Source organism: Schistocerca nitens, chromosome 2 (assembly GCF_023898315.1).
Source record: "Schistocerca nitens isolate TAMUIC-IGC-003100 chromosome 2, iqSchNite1.1, whole genome shotgun sequence".
Lineage (NCBI taxonomy): Eukaryota > Metazoa > Arthropoda > Insecta > Orthoptera > Acrididae > Schistocerca > Schistocerca nitens.
In genome coordinates, this window is record NC_064615.1 from 560785555 (window position 1) to 560803362 (window position 17808).

General features: G+C 43.8%; 1 protein-coding gene across 6 annotated transcripts in view; it reads right to left on the reverse strand.

Annotated features, from left to right (window-relative positions):
* LOC126236598 (transmembrane channel-like protein 5) overlaps positions 1-17808 on the reverse strand; it is a 271797-nt gene that overhangs the window by 51363 nt on the left and 202626 nt on the right. For all 6 annotated transcript variants that reach the window (XR_007544962.1, XM_049946024.1, XM_049946023.1 and 3 more), the window contains 2 exons: positions 3129-3238; positions 790-949 (listed from right to left, as the gene is read on the reverse strand). Coding sequence is in view for 5 of the 6 variants with exons in the window: in XM_049946024.1 (XP_049801981.1) it covers positions 790-949; positions 3129-3238 (270 nt within the window). In the remaining variant the exon portion in view is untranslated. The remainder of the gene's footprint in view (positions 1-789; positions 950-3128; positions 3239-17808) is intronic.

Genomic DNA, 17808 nt, shown 5'->3' on the forward strand with positions numbered 1-17808 from the left:
CTCTCCCAAAGTAGTATTCCACTGTACACATAATCTACTATCACTAACCACACAAACCAGGAAATGACAAGATTTGGGTATAACACAAAGGCTCAGCAAACCGAAACCCATATGGGGACTTCACAATAGCCAGATGGAATCTGCAAGTACACTAACAATGCAGTATCACTGGAACAGCCTTGAAAGTGCTAGACAGTGTCAAAACTGAACCGCTACTGACTGTCAGTGGATAGTGTACTTCGATGACATCAGTGTTGTTTTAAAGTATGGATGTATGCTGACATGTAGCAAAGAAACATCGCAACGAACTCATAAGACAGCATGCTTGTCACAGCACAATGGAGACTTACAGTAATAAAACCTAATTTTATTAACTGAAGTAACAAACATTTGCTGAACTGGTGTTTATACATAGATGCTAAGGTTTCCAGTTCGATCCCTAAGGTATGCCTAAGGACACATTATGGGTTGCCCTGTTGACTGCTGTCCCTACTATGGGTGCTCACAATTGCTAATTTCCAGTATTTTTTAGTAACATTTACCTGAACATGTATCTTAAAGTAATATTACGAGAACCAACAAAAAATATAGCTCAGCAATATGCCTTAGAACAGTAAATTTATCTTATTTGTCTGAAATATTTCAACAGTTTAATAAATTTCTCTTTGTAATCACAAACACTAAAACTGCAATCAAGAAAAATACAATTTATTAATAATTTCAGAACACAAAAATAAAATAAAGAATTAATATTATTTCAAGCAAAGTCAAAATGGAGAGGTGACTTACTTTCTTAATGTAGAATGTAATAAACATTTTTATTGTTACAACAAGAGGAAGAAGTGGGCTGTAGAAAAAGCCTACAAAAACTAAAGTCTCATTGTATATGAGATTCAAGGTGTTTCGTGTAATGTCAAACTCTGGTGGAGCAATTTTGATACACGAACTCCTGTAAAAGAATAATATTTCTTAAAACAGATAATTGTCAAGTTGATTTAGAAAAACACAAATGTAAAATTTTATTTAGAATTTATAATTATCTAATACCGATGACAAACATCAAATGGATCATACCTAATCTAACCCTTAAATCAAACACAATGTTTTCTTATGTTACACTATCAGAAATGGCAATGAAACTCAGTTTTGCAGTGATCAGTGACAGGAACGCTTATTATTCATAAATGCCAGTATTTCTGTGTTAGCTATCAGGAATACAGTGGTGCTCCTGTATAAGTTATACGTTCCACAACTATGGTGTCATTATCAACAAAATGTCAAAATTCTTTTAATATTTTAAATGAATAGAAAATCCAAGAGAGACTATAATTAAGTATATGTTTGTAGGTCACTACTCATGAAATAAAAGAGTTTTGTAATTATATCAAATTCTTGCTTTTTTCTTTTCTTTTCTTTTCTTTTCTTTTCTTTTCTTTACACAGCCAATGATATTCAGGTTACTGCTATGGTGTTTAGGATTTCTGCAGCAGTCATTAAGATTTTCTAGTTTAAAGTGTGTATTTGATTTTTTAATTAAATAAAGAATAAGTTTCAGGAGCAAAAAATCCCTTGAAATTAGATACAGTAACTGTGTATCACACGACAAAATTACCATAATTTTAAATTACAGTTCCTTGTTGATCAAGAGGATGGATGGAGGGATGATCTGACAAAATGTAGTTTTCATTTGCATCACAGACCAGCAGAGAACACACTTTGCTACACAATTATGTTTTCCATTACCTACAATTATTAACCAAGTCAGAAATAAGAGCAAGTGTAACAGCTTACATTCCGATACTGAATGAAATGCAGATCATGAACATACCAGTGATTAAAAAATTAGAGTATGATAAGAAGCACTCTCACATAAATAAAAATCAAACCCAGAAGAAGAATGTATAAAAATAGAAAGTGACACTGGAGAATAGTGGCAGCATCGTAAAGAGAAAAGAAAACAAATACAAGATGAAACACATACTAATAAGACTGAAGGAAACTGAAGAGGCAGGAGGCTAGCAAAAATACAGAGGGAGAAGAAATTAACACAGCATTATTTAAGATGAAAAGTAACAACCAGATATGTATTATATGCCCAATTTTCATTACTGAGATTAAAATCAATGAGGCTGAAAAGGAGAGCACCAAAAGACTCTCACGGTGAAAGAAAGAAGCTCTCTCTCTTTCATTGTTGTCTTTGCCTCTCACTATTTTTACTAGGAGGATTTGATGGTCACACCTCCATTATCTCACTATTCCTCTCCACCGAATTCTGAACCTATCCCTTCCTTTTATAAGATCTTATTCAAGTTACTAGACTGTTTACTATGGTCACATCCATCCTTTTAGTGAAAGATATTTTCCTTCTTAACAGTATCTACACACAATATCACTGCAGCCTCTATCAGTATCTAACTATCAACATTTTGTCCAGTTGCTTTAAAATTTTTCTGTTTTTTTTCTTCTATTAGCAGATTAATTATTGAAACATTTACTGAGATTTAAATTTTACTTTTATTTTGGGCACTTCATTAATTCTTGTCTATTTCAATGCTTAGATTAGTAGTTATCAATTATTCAGTGAACAAATCACTCATAATAAATGTTATAAGCAGTTAAAAACCCAGATCAATTGGCAACAGATGACTACAAGGTCTTAACTTCTGAATTTTGTAGTCTCTTTCAACACCAGCTTGGTGTTAGTATGATTACTGACAACAGTAATGAGGATTTGTAAGATCATCAATATATGATTTACAAGTATTTACAACTGTCTACTTTTCCGGTTAATGTGATTGTAGTCCTTATGAGATTAATGCTAATTATTCAGTTGTGATCTATACACCAACAAAGTGATCTGTTTCCCTCAAAGGACAATGTGTATATTGGAATAACAGAGTATCAGTATTCCAAAGGCCCTCTTGAATATAAAGTTTTGGGTTCTTCTTCATAGAGAAGAATAGAGTGAACTGTAAGTGCAAATTTTTATCTGGGTCCTGTCACTGAAATCTCCTCTTCAAGCATATGGATTTAAAGTAAGGAATTAAATAACACATATATTACAGCTAATTTAAAAGTGAATTAAAACTTACATGCAAGACAAGCAACTGCATTATGAAAGAACTTACCTGCCCACTTTCTTAAGAAGGAATTCTATAAGGAAACTTCCTAGTGTTGAAATGAAAAAGTCCAAAATAACAAGACGATAAAGCTCCTGTCCTAAAGATGTCTCCCAGCACTGAAACAAACAAGTGATTGTGTTAGACAAGTTAGGTTACTGCAAAAATAGAAGTTTAATGTGATAGTTAGTTTCCAGAAACAGAATATTGGACTGTTTCTCAGACCAAGAAAAAAATATATAACATGGGTGAATTAAGATGGACCACAACAGTTGTTTTTAAGAAATGTAAAACAAACAAAAATTAAAAATATAATTTTCTACATTACTTTTACCAATGTGAATAATGATAGAACTAAAGGATATGTAGGAGGTATAGTTCACAGCTGTGTAACTTACTGAAGCAGGTGGTGCAGAATATGGAAAGTGCGTATGCACGTATGCGAGGAGATGGAGCAGGATTGACAGCATTAATCATGCTCTGCCGACTAGGTCATCGAATATGTCCTTTGGTGGTTGGCATTGATATCAGAGAACAATAGTTTAAATTTCATGACCACATAAAACTTCTTGCAGTAGTTTCACTTCAGTATCACATGGTTGTTTTCACATGTCAACTTGGCTCTGGTAATGCAGAAATACGAAAGTGATTGAAAAGTTCTCGGAATCACCACAAGAGGTCAACACTAGTGCAACATGTTTTCATTGGACTGTTGCCTGTAAACATGTGCCACATCAGTGATCCTGGAAGAGAGATGTGGCGGTGACATGGCTCTGTTGTTGTTCCCGTGTAATGATTTGCGAAGATGGAAAAATCCAGATTCAAGCAGTGCTTAAGAACTTTGTAAAGAAAGGTATGAAAGAAAAGGACATTCATGCTGATTTCCAGAATACACTGGGGGACTGCTCATTCATACTCAACTGTTGCCAAGTGGACAAATGAATTTAAATTTGGTTGGGACAGCTCAGATGATGATGTGTGCAGTGGTTGACCAAGATGTGTCACTACTCCAGAAATTGTTGCAAATGTGCACAAAATGGTCATGGAGGACTGCCAATTGAAAGTGAGTGAAATTTCTCACACTTGCCAGATGTCATCTGAAAGGGTATATCACATTTCTACTACAGCATTAGAAATGAAAAAATTATCCACAAGATGGGTGCCGCGACTCTTGACACCGGATTGAAAACGTGTGTCATCGCCATGGCAAAATTACACAAACTAAGGTATGAATTGTTGCCACATTTGCCTTATTCACCTGATATGTCTCTGCCAGACTTCCATCTCTTCCCAAAACTGAAAATTTTTCTTGGTGAACGAAGATTGACTTCAAACAAAGAATTGATAGCCGGAGTTGACAACTACGAGGGTTGAAACTTAAATAGTGGCAACTATTTATTCACAACTGATACAAAAGTGTTACATGTTTGCACCTGTTGCTGTCCCTCATAGTAGTCACCAGCATTGTGTGGAACCCGTTGCCAGCACTGTGGAAGGCATAGTATACTGTTAGCAGAGCCTGTTCTGTTGATGGTGTGAATGGAGCCGTCTACTGCCTGTCGAATCTCTGGAACAGTTCTGAAGCGAATGCCATGAAGTGGTTCCTTCATCTTCGGCATCAAATCAACGTCACAAGGACTTATGTCCAGGGAGTATGGTGGAAGGTACAGTACTTCCCAGTCCCATCGACCAAACAGAACAGCCACAGCTTGCGCTGTATGTGCCCATGCATTGTCGTGCAAAATGATGTGTGGGTTGCGCAGAAAATGTCGCTGCTTCTTTTGCAAAGCTGGTCGCAGGTGATGCTCCAAAAACGAACAGTAATACTGTGCACTGACGGTCTGCCGTGGAGGAACGTAATGCGTTAGGATAACACCATCACAGTCGTACATGAGAATCACCATACCTTTCACCATACTGGGGCCCTGACACAGTTTCGACTTTCGCGGTGACCAATAATGGCACCATTCGACGGATTGGCTTTTCAGTTTTGGCTCATATGATGTGGCCCATGTCTCATCCAGTGTTACTATATGGCATAAGAAAGCCTCTCCTTTGCACTCCTAGTGCTCCAAGTGCATCTGAGCAGTGTCATAATGCATTTATTTCTGCATTTCCATTAGGTCATGCAGAACCCGTTGTGATGCAATTTTTCGCATGCCCAGGTGTTCCTTTAGAATGTGAAGCACAGTCATATGTGTTATCCGGCTTCGTGGGCGAGCTCATGAATCGTATGGCATTGACCACTGTCCACGAACATGGCAACAGCATGCACTACTTCTTTAGAGACGCTAGGACGACCTGCCCGATGCGTGTCTGCCTCAGTTTGCCAACCTTCGTTGAAGGCTTTTACCCAACGTCCCACTGTTCTGTGCAGCAATGCCGATTCCCCACACGCCTCTTGAAGACCTAGATGACACTGTCGTGCTGTATGAAATCTGGCACATTCAATACTGATCCAACTTCATTGTTTCTGTTTCGAAAACATAGTGATACCATTATGTTAGACCAATTGCTCAAAGTGACTGTGTTTCCTTTGATTGTGTGCAGGCCAGTGACGTGGGACGGGTGCGTCCATTTGCTCAGAGGTTGGAGCATCGTTAGACCAAGTCCTTTCCTTTTCCTTCACCCTTCTTTCTTCCCCTTTAACCCTTCTGCCCAAAGAAGGAGCCACTGGCTCCGAAAGCTTGCCAATCGCAGAAGTCTTATGTGTGTGTTCTGCCACTGCTTGGTGAGCAGATTTTTCATCTATCCAATTAAATAATATTAAATTCATATTTTCAATTAAATAATTTTATCAATAATTGATTGTTTTCATTGTTATAGAAAACTCTGTAGGTTGGACACAGAACATAATTTCACTTGGAAAGGGTAGAGAGGATTTTAAATGGCATTTGTGTGTTTTGAGGCATGATCAGAGGCAGCCAATACAATGAAGGGAGGTGTGGTTCAAATGTTTCCATTCACGGTAGTAATGTATGACTATGGGAAAGCTGGGCGCTATTTTGTGGCTGGTTAGTACTGTATCAAGCAAAATACACTCCTGGAAATTGAAATAAGAACACCGTGAATTCATTGTCCCAGGAAGGGGAAACTTTATTGACACATTCCTGGGGTCAGATACATCACGTGATCACACTGACAGAACCACAGGCACATAGACACAGGCAACAGAGCATGCACAATGTCGGCACTAGTACAGTGTATATCCATCTTTCGCAGCAATGCAGGCTGCTATTCTCCCATGGAGACGATCGTAGAGATGCTGGATGTAGTCCTGTGGAACGGCTTGCCATGCCATTTCCACCTGGCACCTCAGTTGGACCAGCGTTCGTGCTGGACGTGCAGACCGCGTGAGACGACACTTCATCCAGTCCCAAACATGCTCAATGGGGGACAGATCCGGAGATCTTGCTGGCCAGGGTAGTTGACTTACACCTTCTAGAGCAGGTTGGGTGGCACGGGATACATGCAGACGTGCATTGTCCTGTTGGAACAGCAAGTTCCCTTGCCGGTCTAGGAATGGTAGAACAATGGGTTCGATGACGGTTTGTATGTACCGTGCACTATTCAGTGTCCCCTCGACGATCACCAGTGGTGTACGGCCAGTGTAGGAGATCGCTCCCCACACCATGATGCCGGGTGTTGGCCCTGTGTGCCTCGGTCGTATGCAGTCCTGATTGTGGCGCTCACCTGCACGGCGCCAAACACGCATACGACCATCATTGGCACCAAGGCAGAAGCGACTCTCATTGCTGAAGACGACACATCTCCATTCGTCCCTCCATTCACGCCTGTCGCGACACCACTGGAGGCGGGCTGCACGATGCTGGGGCGTGAGCGGAAGACGGCCTAACGGTGTGCGGGACCGTAGCCCAGCTTCATGAAGACGGTTGCGAATGGTCCTCGCCGATACCCCAGGAGCAACAGTGTCCCTAATTTGCTGGGAAGTGGCGGTGCGGTCCCCTACGGCACTACGTAGGATCCTACGGTCTTGGCGTGCATCCGTGCGTCGCTGCGGTCCGGTCCCAGGTCGACGGGCACGTGCACCTTCCGCCGACCACTGGCGACAACATCGATGTACTGTGGAGACCTCACGCCCCACGTGTTGAGCAATTCGGCGGTACGTCCACCCGGCCTCCCGCATGCCCACTATACGCCCTCGCTCAAAGTCCGTCAACTGCACATACGGTTCACGTCCACGCTGTCGCGGCATGCTACCAGTGTTAAAGACTGCGATGGAGCTCCGTATGCCACGGCAAACTGGCTGACACTGACGGCGGCGGTGCACAAATGCTGCGCAGCTAGCGCCATTCAACGGCCAACACCGCGGTTCCTGGTGTGTCCACTGTGCCGTGCGTGTGATCATTGCTTGTACAGCCCTCTCGCAGTGTCCGGAGCAAGTATGGTGGGTCTGACACACTGGTGTCAATGTGTTCTTTTTTCAATTTCCAGGAGTGTATGAATTTTATTAATGTCATAAACAAAGATAACATGGTTGTAATCCTTTCAGCACCAAGATCAGAGCAAAAATCTAACAACAAGGAAACAAAAATAGTGCCCAAACAATCTGTAAACTGTCTCCAGGCCATATCACAAGCGAAACAGTACTAGGATAATGATACACAAGTAAATCTCTGAATGTTATAAAGTGGCAATGGCTGGAAGCTGCTCATTAACAGTAAAATGTGGACAATGAAGGATAAAAACAACTTTGCTGCTGCTGCAACCAAATACTCAAAATATTTCGTGGAAGCTGTTCGCTGATTTCTCTTCTGATTTCACTGAAGAGTCAGGTGGCAATAGAAGTTATCTCCTCCACCCCTTTTAACCAGCCCCTACCAGCCTTTCTTCATCATGATGGGTGGCAAGTCTTCTTCTGCAGGTTGGTCTGTTGCCAATGTGACACATTTACGCAGCATAGGAATCTCCAGGCTTTCAAACGCTACTTCTGACTCCATGGGTTCCCAGAATGTACCCCAAAGCTCTTCTGGACACTGTTTTGGTTGTTGTTTTGGTGTTTTGGATGTTCTCCACATGAGCACATGCTGTACATCCTCGCATTCGCTGAAGATAATGCAGGGTGCTGATGATGCCTGGAGGTTGACTCCTAGCCTAACACAAGAGCTTCTCTGGGTCATGTCAACAAAAATCTGGTTCTAGCAACCTCAATGGTGTGCAGTTTCTTGTCTCAGTGTCCAGTGACAGTGTCAGGTGTCCACCCAGCAAACATCCACAGCTTTTGGCTCGAACTGCTGAGCTGAGCTATGTTGTAATGACTTAAGTCACTGGCATGAGTCCAAGAAGGTCCAGCGGCATTTGTACTTCAGTCTATGTAGAAGTTAGGCCAGACTGATGCCACTAGCTGGAATGACTCTATACACATTCACAAATGTAGTCATTAAAGAGTTTATTTTTGATAATTTGTAATATTCTCTGATGGGCTACTTTGTAACTGTACTTTTGTTTCACAATTGCATTTGTCCAAATACATTTTCTTTCTTCAGTTCTGCTTACAGTCATTTTGTCTAATTCGTTTGATAACAGTGAGCATTTACATTCCTGAACTGCCCTTTGTATGTGATAAATTTTATATTTTACCACCATGCAGCACATGTTTGGCCTTTCTTCTCATTCTCAGACACAACTAAATCAGTTAGCATTTATGTTCTGTGCAGATAGGACATACAAATTATACTTTATTCATTGCAGGATTGTCTCATGAAACCTAGATTTTTTAATGTTTTGTTTTAGTCAAGCTGATTTAAGTTGTTATTTTCATTACAATAACTTTTTTTATTTATGATTTTCATTTAACTACATCATACCTTATACTGATTTTCTGCTACATCTATGTACCATGGATTCTGATGATGGTAGCTTCAATGAAATGTACTAGGTGATACAAATAAATGAATGTGTGATGATTTTTAACATAATTACTGAAATACTAAAAAGCATGACCACATACTTTTACCAAGATTTCATGTATAATGTCATTATTAGTATTACACAAAGCTATTGTTATCTGTATTTTAATGCTATTGCCTTCATTCAGCTTCATCATAATAACCTGGGTAGAACAGTGGTTTGAGGATGTGCTCAATTCCTTTTCTAACAAAAATCTACAAATGGTATGGTTGCAAACTGAAGTCTTATCTGAGCTGAGACACTACTGGCCATTAAAATTGCTACACCAAGAAGAAATGCAGATGATAAACAGGTATCCATTAGACAAATATATTATACTAGAACTGACATGTGATTACATTTTCACGCAATTTGGTTGCATAGATCCTGAGAAATCAGTACCCAGAACAACCACCTTTGGCCGTAATAACAACTTTGATATGCCTAGGCATTGAGTCAAACAGAGCTTGGACGGTGTGTACAGGTACAGCTGCCCATTCAGCTTCAACACGATACCACAATTCATCAAGAGTAGTGACTGGAATATTGTGACGAGCCAGTTGCTCGGCCACCACTGACCAGACGTTTTCAATTGGTGAGAGATCTGCAGAACGTGCTGGCCAGGGCAGCAGTCAAACATTTCCTGTACTCAGAAAGGCCCGTACAGGACCTGCAACATGCGGTCTTGCATTACCCTGCTGAAATGTAGGGTTTCGCAGGGATCGAATGAAGCGTAGAGCCACAGGTCGTAACCCGTCTGAAATGTAACGTCCACTGTTCAAAGTGCCATCAATGCAAACAAGATGTGACCGAGACATGTAACCAATGGCACCCCATATCATCACGCCAGGTGATACGTCAGTATGGCGATGACGAATACATGCTTCCAATGTGCGTTCACCGCGATGTCGTCAAACACGGATGTGACCATCATGATGCTGTAAACAGAACCCGGATTCATTGGAAAAATGACGTTTTGCCATTCGTGCACCCAGGTTCGTCATTGAGTACACCATCGCAGGCGCTCCTGTCTGTGATGCAGCGTCAACGGTAACCGCAGCCATGGTCTCCAAGCTGATAGTCCATGCTGCTGCAAACATCGTCAAACTGTTCGTGCAGATGGTTACAAACGTCCCCATCTGTTGACTCAGGGATCGAGACGTGGCTGCACGATCCGTTACAGTCATGCGGATAAGATGCCTGTCATCTCGACTGTTAGTAATATGAGGCCGTTGGGATCCAGCAGGGCGTTCCGTATTGCCCTCCTGAACTCACTGATTCCATGTTCTGCAAACGGTCATTGGATCTTGACCAACGCGAGCTACAATGTCGCGGTACAATAAACCGCAATCGCTACAATCCGACCTTTATCAAAGTCGGAAACGTGATGGTACGCATTTCTCCTCCTCACACAAGGCATCACAACAACGTTTCACCAGGCAACGCCGGTCAACTGCTGTTTGTGTATGAGAAGTCGGTTGGAAATTTTCCTCATGTCAGCACGTTGTAGGTGTCGCCATTGGTGCCAACCTTGTGTGAATGCTCTGAAAAGCTAATCATTTGCATATCACAGCATCTTCTTCCTGTCGGTTAAATTTCGCATCTGTAGCATGTCATATTTGTGGTGTAGCAATTTTAATGGCCAGTAGTGTATTTTCACAAGGGCTTTAGCCACAGTTGCAGATGCGGTAAATCTCATCTGTAGGATATACAAGAAATTTGATAGTGCACACACGTTGGAAAGACATATGGTTTTCAAGAATGAGCTCATGAAATCCACATGTACTGCACTCCATGGATGCAGGGAGCACACCAAATTGTAAATCTTTAAACAGTTATTTCATACTAATAATTAATTATGAATATTGTCCATATTGCAGTATTTGAAGAATTTTTTCAAACAAGTTTAAACAAGGACAAAATAATACAATAAGCTGTGTATCACCCGTGACTAGGTAAGACTTTAAGCAAAGCATAGATTTTATTGCTAATCTATATTAACAAATAAGTTAATGAGACATCACAGTAACAAAATTAAAGGACAAAATTAATAAGGTATATACTACAACAGAACTTAAAAGTTAATATTTATGCAAATAATAATGAGGCAGACCAATATAAAAAGTTAATATGGGCTTGCTCATTAAAATAAAATCCACAAATTCAGTAAAATGACTTGCACAACAGGTATTCTTTCAAATTGCTCAAGACATGAGCAAGGCTTTTAATAATGGATGGTAGATTGAAGTAATTTAATTCTCATTGCACAAGGATGAAGTTAGATGGATAGGTCAGGGGTGCACTAACAAAGGAAGTAGATAATTGGGTATCAGAGTGCTTTTAGAGTGCACATGGGGGTTCTGTAGGCTAGACAGTAGTTTGAGGTCCTCTGATGAATGCACGCTGGTCAATATGCAGGGAGCAAAAACAGACTGCATGCAAAGTAAAGACATTTCCACTGTCAAATTGTAACAGTAAATTGTTGAACTCTACATAACAAAGTTCCTGAATTTACTGTGTTTCAGGAAAGTTATGCACTCAAATTATTCAGAGGACTGAGAGCTGACTGAAAACCAAAGTAGAAAGCTATAAAATATTTAGCAAGTAATGGAACTTATATCAAAAGGATGGATTAGCTGTCATAGGTGGGGGAGCTGACAGAAATATAGTGTCTACTACTGAAGTCCAAACTGAGTCTAACTGTGAAGTCGTCTGGATGCAAGTAACAGGCTTGGGTGAACTCAAGTCAGTTATTGGATGCTTTTATCAGCCAACCAATTGCATTGTGACAGTTTTAGAATCATTCAAGTAAAGTCTACATTCAGTAGCCCAGAAATACCAAAAGCAGGCAGTAATACTTGGAGGCGACTTCAACCTACTGAGTATAGCGTGCGGCACCTACGGATTACTTGCAGGCGGTATGAGCACATTGTCTTGTGAAGTAATTTTTAACATGCTTTTTGAAAACATGTCTTCGAGCAGCTAGTTTGATAGCCCACATCCAATGAAAAATTTTAGGCCTAATAACTACAAACTGACATGACTCTATCCAGAGTGTCAGTACAGAAACATGGATTAGTGACCATGATATCATCATAGCTATAAAGGTTACTGAAGTTAATAAATCCATTAAGAAGACTAGTGGAGTATTTTTTACAGAAAGAGCAGATAAGCACTTATTAGATTCCCAATTAAAAAATGAATGGGTATCATTTAGTTCCAGTACGATGAATATAGAGGAATTATGGGCAAAGTTTAAACTGACTGTAGAGCACACGCTAGAGAAGTATGTGCCAAGTAAGTCGATTAAGGATGTAAAGACCCATCGCGGTTTAATAACAAAATTGGGAAAAGTCTGAGGAAGCAGCGACTGTTGCACTGTTGGTTCAAAAAAGAATGCACAAATGCCGATAAGCAAAAGTTAGTAGAAATTTTTGAGTCTGTAAATATATTGATACATGAAACATACAACTCCCACCATGATACTTTAGCACAAGATCTTTACAGAACCCAAAAAAAATTCATGTCATATCTAAAATCGCTAAGCGGGTTGAAGGCTTCTATCCAATCACTCATTGATCAGTGTACAAGACAGCAAATGGAAAGTCGAAGTTTTAAATTTTATGTTTAAGAAATCATTCATGCAGGAGGACTGTATCAACATAATGTCATCTGACCTTCACACAGACTCCTGTACGGAGGACATAACAAAAGGCATCTGGTGTAAAGCAGCAGCTGAAAAAGTTGAAATCACGTAAGCCACCATGTCTGGATAGAATCCCAATGTGGTTTTACAGTGTGTACTACACAGCACTGACCCCTTACTTAGGTTGCATTTATCACAAATCTCTTGTGCAGTGTAAAGTTCCAATCGATTGGAAAATGGTGCAAGTGACTCTTGGTAAAAGAATGGACCAGCTAAATTACAGATGAAAATCCTTAAAAATGATTTGCTGCAGAATTCTTGAAAATGTGTTGAGTTGAAATATAATAAAATTACTTGAGACAGAAAAGCTTGTGTCCATAATGGCTTGGATTTAGAAAGCAGCACCCATGTGAAACTCAGCTTAACCTTTCCTCACATGTACACTACCGCTCATTAATTTCAATACACCATGGTATTTCAGATTACAACACAAATCAAATGTTATTTCTCACAAAATATAATTATATTAACTTCCACATATATAATACAATCATTATATTTTACTTTCATCAAAGTATCCTCCTCCGGATTTAATGACTGCCTCACAAACTCGAGGAATGCGGTCAATCAGTTTTTGTAGGTATTGTGAATCTATATGATACCACCCACCCTTAACAATATTCCAGAGATGTTCCTGCCTGGATATATTAACTTCCATGATGTAGTAACACTGTTCACGTTTACGTCGCACTTCACTTAGCGTAGACCGGGACTGTGTCCTAGGCATGCCCGATGTTGACTGACTGGGCACGGCCCGTGCTGCTGGAGTTGTTGTTGTTGTTCTTGTTGTTATGCCGGCAGAGGTCGCGTCCGAATTCTCGCGTGCCCTCTGGTGGACGGGACTCTACTTGCGGCAACTACCGCCCGTGACGCGCCGTGCCAATGTGCGCCTCCCGCGATCTTTCTGGTGGCTACTACACTCCTCCTCCTTCGGGGGGTGAAGCCACTGTGATCCACTGCGTCGGAAGGTGTAGCGTCGGGCAGGAGCGATGACCTCCACATCCATTGGATGGCCGGAGTCGAGGGGATCTGCCAACCCTCGAGCTGGAACCTTCGAATACGGCTGGAAGTGACCCACACGAAGAGGCCCCCGTCGTCCCACAACTGGAGCTCGGGACAGAACGGGTGACAAGCTGTCGAACTCCGGATCCCGTTCCACCTCGGGAGGGGCAAGACCGAGTGGTGGGGACGAAGGGGAAGGGACAACCACAGGTGAACTAGCCCCCTGAGAAACCGAACCTGCTAGGGGGGCCGGCTCTCGCTGGGGCATCTCGAATGATGGCGATGCTGGTGCTGGAGCTACTGGAGGCTGCCAAGGCCGAGAACCATCGCAGTGCGGCAGAGTCACAGCAGGGAGAGGAGATAACGTCCCCTGTGAAACCAATACAGGTGCCGGCAATGGGGAAGCCGGTGACCGAGAGGTCGGAGGGTGGGTGCCCGAACGTGGACGTAGCTGATTTTGGTGACGACGTACCACCCGATCCCCCGCCTGCAAGGTATAGAGCGGCGGCCATTAAGAGAACGCTGCCCTGGGAGATGCTTGTTGGCTCGCACACTGGGAACAGGTGGCCACCAAGTGCTCAATTTCTCTGTCAATACCGGGCCAGTACACATGTCTGCGAGCCAAGGTTTTAGTACGGGAAACACCCCAGTGCCCCGCATGTAATAACGTGAGGACCTCCCTTCGTAAACCTGCAGGAACAACCACGCGAGGAGCTGTATCATCGGTAGCCAGAAGGAGAACTCCTTCCAAGACCGAGAGGCGGTCTCGTAGAAGAAAATAATTACGAAGAGGGTCCGAGGCCCGGCCCGGAGGGCAGGAGGACCACCCCTGCTGAATGAGGCGAACTACTTGCCGGAGAACCGGGTCAGCCGCCGTTTCCCTGGCGACTCGAGAACTAGTGATCGGAAAGCCATCAACTGCTTGGCGGGATGCCACATCCAAATGAAAACACATAATCTCCTCTCGATCGAACGTAGGATCCGGGCCCACCGGAATACGGGAAAGAGCGTCGGCGTTGGCATGCTGTCCTGTAGGGCGAAAATGAATGTCATAATGGTACTTAGAGAGGAACAAGGCCCAGCGCTGTAGTCTGTGGGCCGCCCTATCCGGAATCTGAGAGGCGGGGCCAAATAACGATATTAACGGCTTATGGTCAGTGATTAACTGAAACTTCGTGCCGTACAAGAAAGGTTGAAACTTGGTAACAGCATAGACAATGGCCAAAGCCTCTTTTTCCACCTGGGAGTAATGGGCCTGCGCGGGACTAAGCGTTTTAGACGCAAACGCCAGTGGTTGCTCGGAACCGTCTGCGTTGCGATGGGCCAGGACCGTCCCCACCCCATACTACGAAGCATCTGTAGCCAGGACCAACGGCTTACGGGGATCAAAAGTAGCCAAACAAGGGGCTGAAGTGAGGAGGCCCTTCAACGAGGTGAACGCTCGCTCGCATGCAGGCGACCAATCAAAAGGAACACCCTTGTGTAGTAGGCAGTACAGGGTGTGGGCTATAGTGGAAGCCCTGGGAATGAACCGGTGGTAATAGGCTATCTTGCCTAAAAAAGCTTGTAACTCTTTCAGCGAAGTGGGCCGAGGAAGGTTGACGATACCTTGGACCAAACTTCCTAGTGGCTGTATGCCATGCCGAGATATGGTGTAGCCCACATACTCAATGGACGGTTGGAAGAAGGTTGACTTATGCAGGTTGCAACGCAAGCCCACAGACCTGAATTTGAGAAAGAGGGTGCGAAGGTCGTGCAAGTGTTCCTTCGTGCTGCGGCCTGTGACAATTATGTCATCCAGGTAATTAATACAATGAGGGATTGTCGACGTGACATGCTCAAGATAACGCTGGAATATCGCCGGGGCACTGGATATTCCAAAAGCCAACCGCTGGTATTGGTAAAGGCCAAATGGGGTGTTGACGACCGCCAGCCGTTTGGAGTCCTCATCAAGAGGTATCTGATGATAAGCCTCCGACAGATCGATTTTCGAAAAATATTGGCCACCCGCCACGGCGGAGAACAATTCATCAGCACGAGGCAAAGGATAGGTGTCCACCACCAATTGGGAATTAATGGTGGCCTTGAAATCGCCATAAAGACGTAAGTTTCCTGAGGGCTTCTTGACAATAACGAGGGGCGAAGCCCACTCACTGGAAGAAACGGGAAGAACGACCCCTAGGGCTGTCAGCCGGTCTAGCTCTTCCTTTACCTGAGGGCGGAGAGCCAAAGGGATCTGTCTCGCGCGTAGAAAACGCGGGCGAGCCGACACCTTCAACGTTAAGTGAGCTTCAAAATCGGAAACACGCCCCAGGCCCTCCTCAAAAATATCTGGAAAGTCTGAGATCAAAGATTCCAATGAGTGATAGGGAACGTCTTCGGAGACCAACTGTATGGTGTCAGCAATAGAAAAACCGAAATCTTGAAAGGCATCCAGGCCAAAAAGGTTAGCGGAGCTCGCATCACTGACAACAATAAAAGTAATAGGCCGAGTGACTGATTTGTAAGTCACGTCGGTAGTGAATTGACCCAGTAGGGGAATGAACTGTTTACCATAACTGCGTAGACGCCGGTAAACTGGAGCTAACGGGGGCGATCCAAGGTCGGAATAAGTTTGTGCATTCAACAACGAAACTGCCGCCCCCGTATCTACTTGCAGTTGTAACCGGCGCGACCGAACCGACACCTCGATAAAGAGTTTGTGGGCCGATGCGTCGGGAGCCTGGCCCGATGAAACTTCCTGAATGTCAACGTCCATGTCCTCTGTACTTGCTTCCTTCGATGCTTTTGAGGCTGAGCGGCAAACTTTAGCAATGTGACCTTTTTTATTACATTTGCGACAAATGGCCCAACGCTGGGGGCACTCTGACCGATCGTGATGTATATAGCACGACGCACAGGACGGCAACAGGGGCCGGCGGCCGGAATTCTGTTTACGCGCCGTGCGGGAGCGGCCGTAACGGCCGGATTGTACCGCTTGCACGTCGTCCACCCCGGACACAGTGGACGCGGCCGCGCCACCCTGAACATCCGCGACGTCGCACCACGCTTCCAGCTGTTGACCTGCCGCGTGAGAGACTTCATACGATTGAGCAATGGACAGAATTTCCTCGAGGGAAAGGCCTTCTAACTGCAGGGCCCGTTGCCGGACCTCCCTATCAGGGGCCGAACGAACAATGACGTCGCGTACCATAACGTGGGCATACGACTCTCGCGACTGCTCCGTGACAAAATGACACTTGCGACTAAGACCGTGCAGGGTAGCGGCCCACGCCCGGTAAGACTGATGGGGCTGTTTCTTGCATCGATAGAACTCGACCCTAGCCGCCACAACATGCGTGCGGCGGCGATAATATGAAGACAGCAATGAACACAATGCGTCAAAAGACAAGGACGAGGGTTCCTGCAATGGCGCTAGCTGCCGTAAAACTTGATACAGCGAGGGAGATATCCAAGACAAGAAGAGAGCACGACATACCTCCGCATCGGCAACATGAAACGCCTGGAAATGCTGCCAAAGGCGATGTTCATATGCGTCCCAATCCTCCGCCGTCTCGTCATACGGGGGAAAGGGAGGAGGGAACTGCGCCGGAGCAGACGGCGTGGAGAGCAACGCCGGAAGCACTTGTTTCATGGTGGCCATGAGTTCCGTCTGCTGCGCAACCAAAACTCGCACCAAATCCTCCATGCCGTGGAGAAACTGCGAAACCGGAACAACGACGCAACACGCGAAAGAACGACCCTACTCGTCGCCAATTGTGTAGTAACACTGTTCACGTTTACGTCGCACTTCACTTAGCGTAGACCGGGACTGTGTCCTAGGCATGCCCGATGTTGACTGACTGGGCACGGCCCGTGCTGCTGGAGTTGTTGTTGTTGTTCTTGTTGTTACGCCGGCAGAGGTCGCGTCCGAATTCTCGCGTGCCCTCTGGTGGACGGGACTCTACTTGCGGCAACTACCGCCCGTGACGCGCCGTGCCAATGTGTGCCTCCCGCGATCTTTCTGGTGGCTACTACACATGATATGTCTGTCCACTTCACCCATTGAAATGGGTTTACAATCTGGGTTTT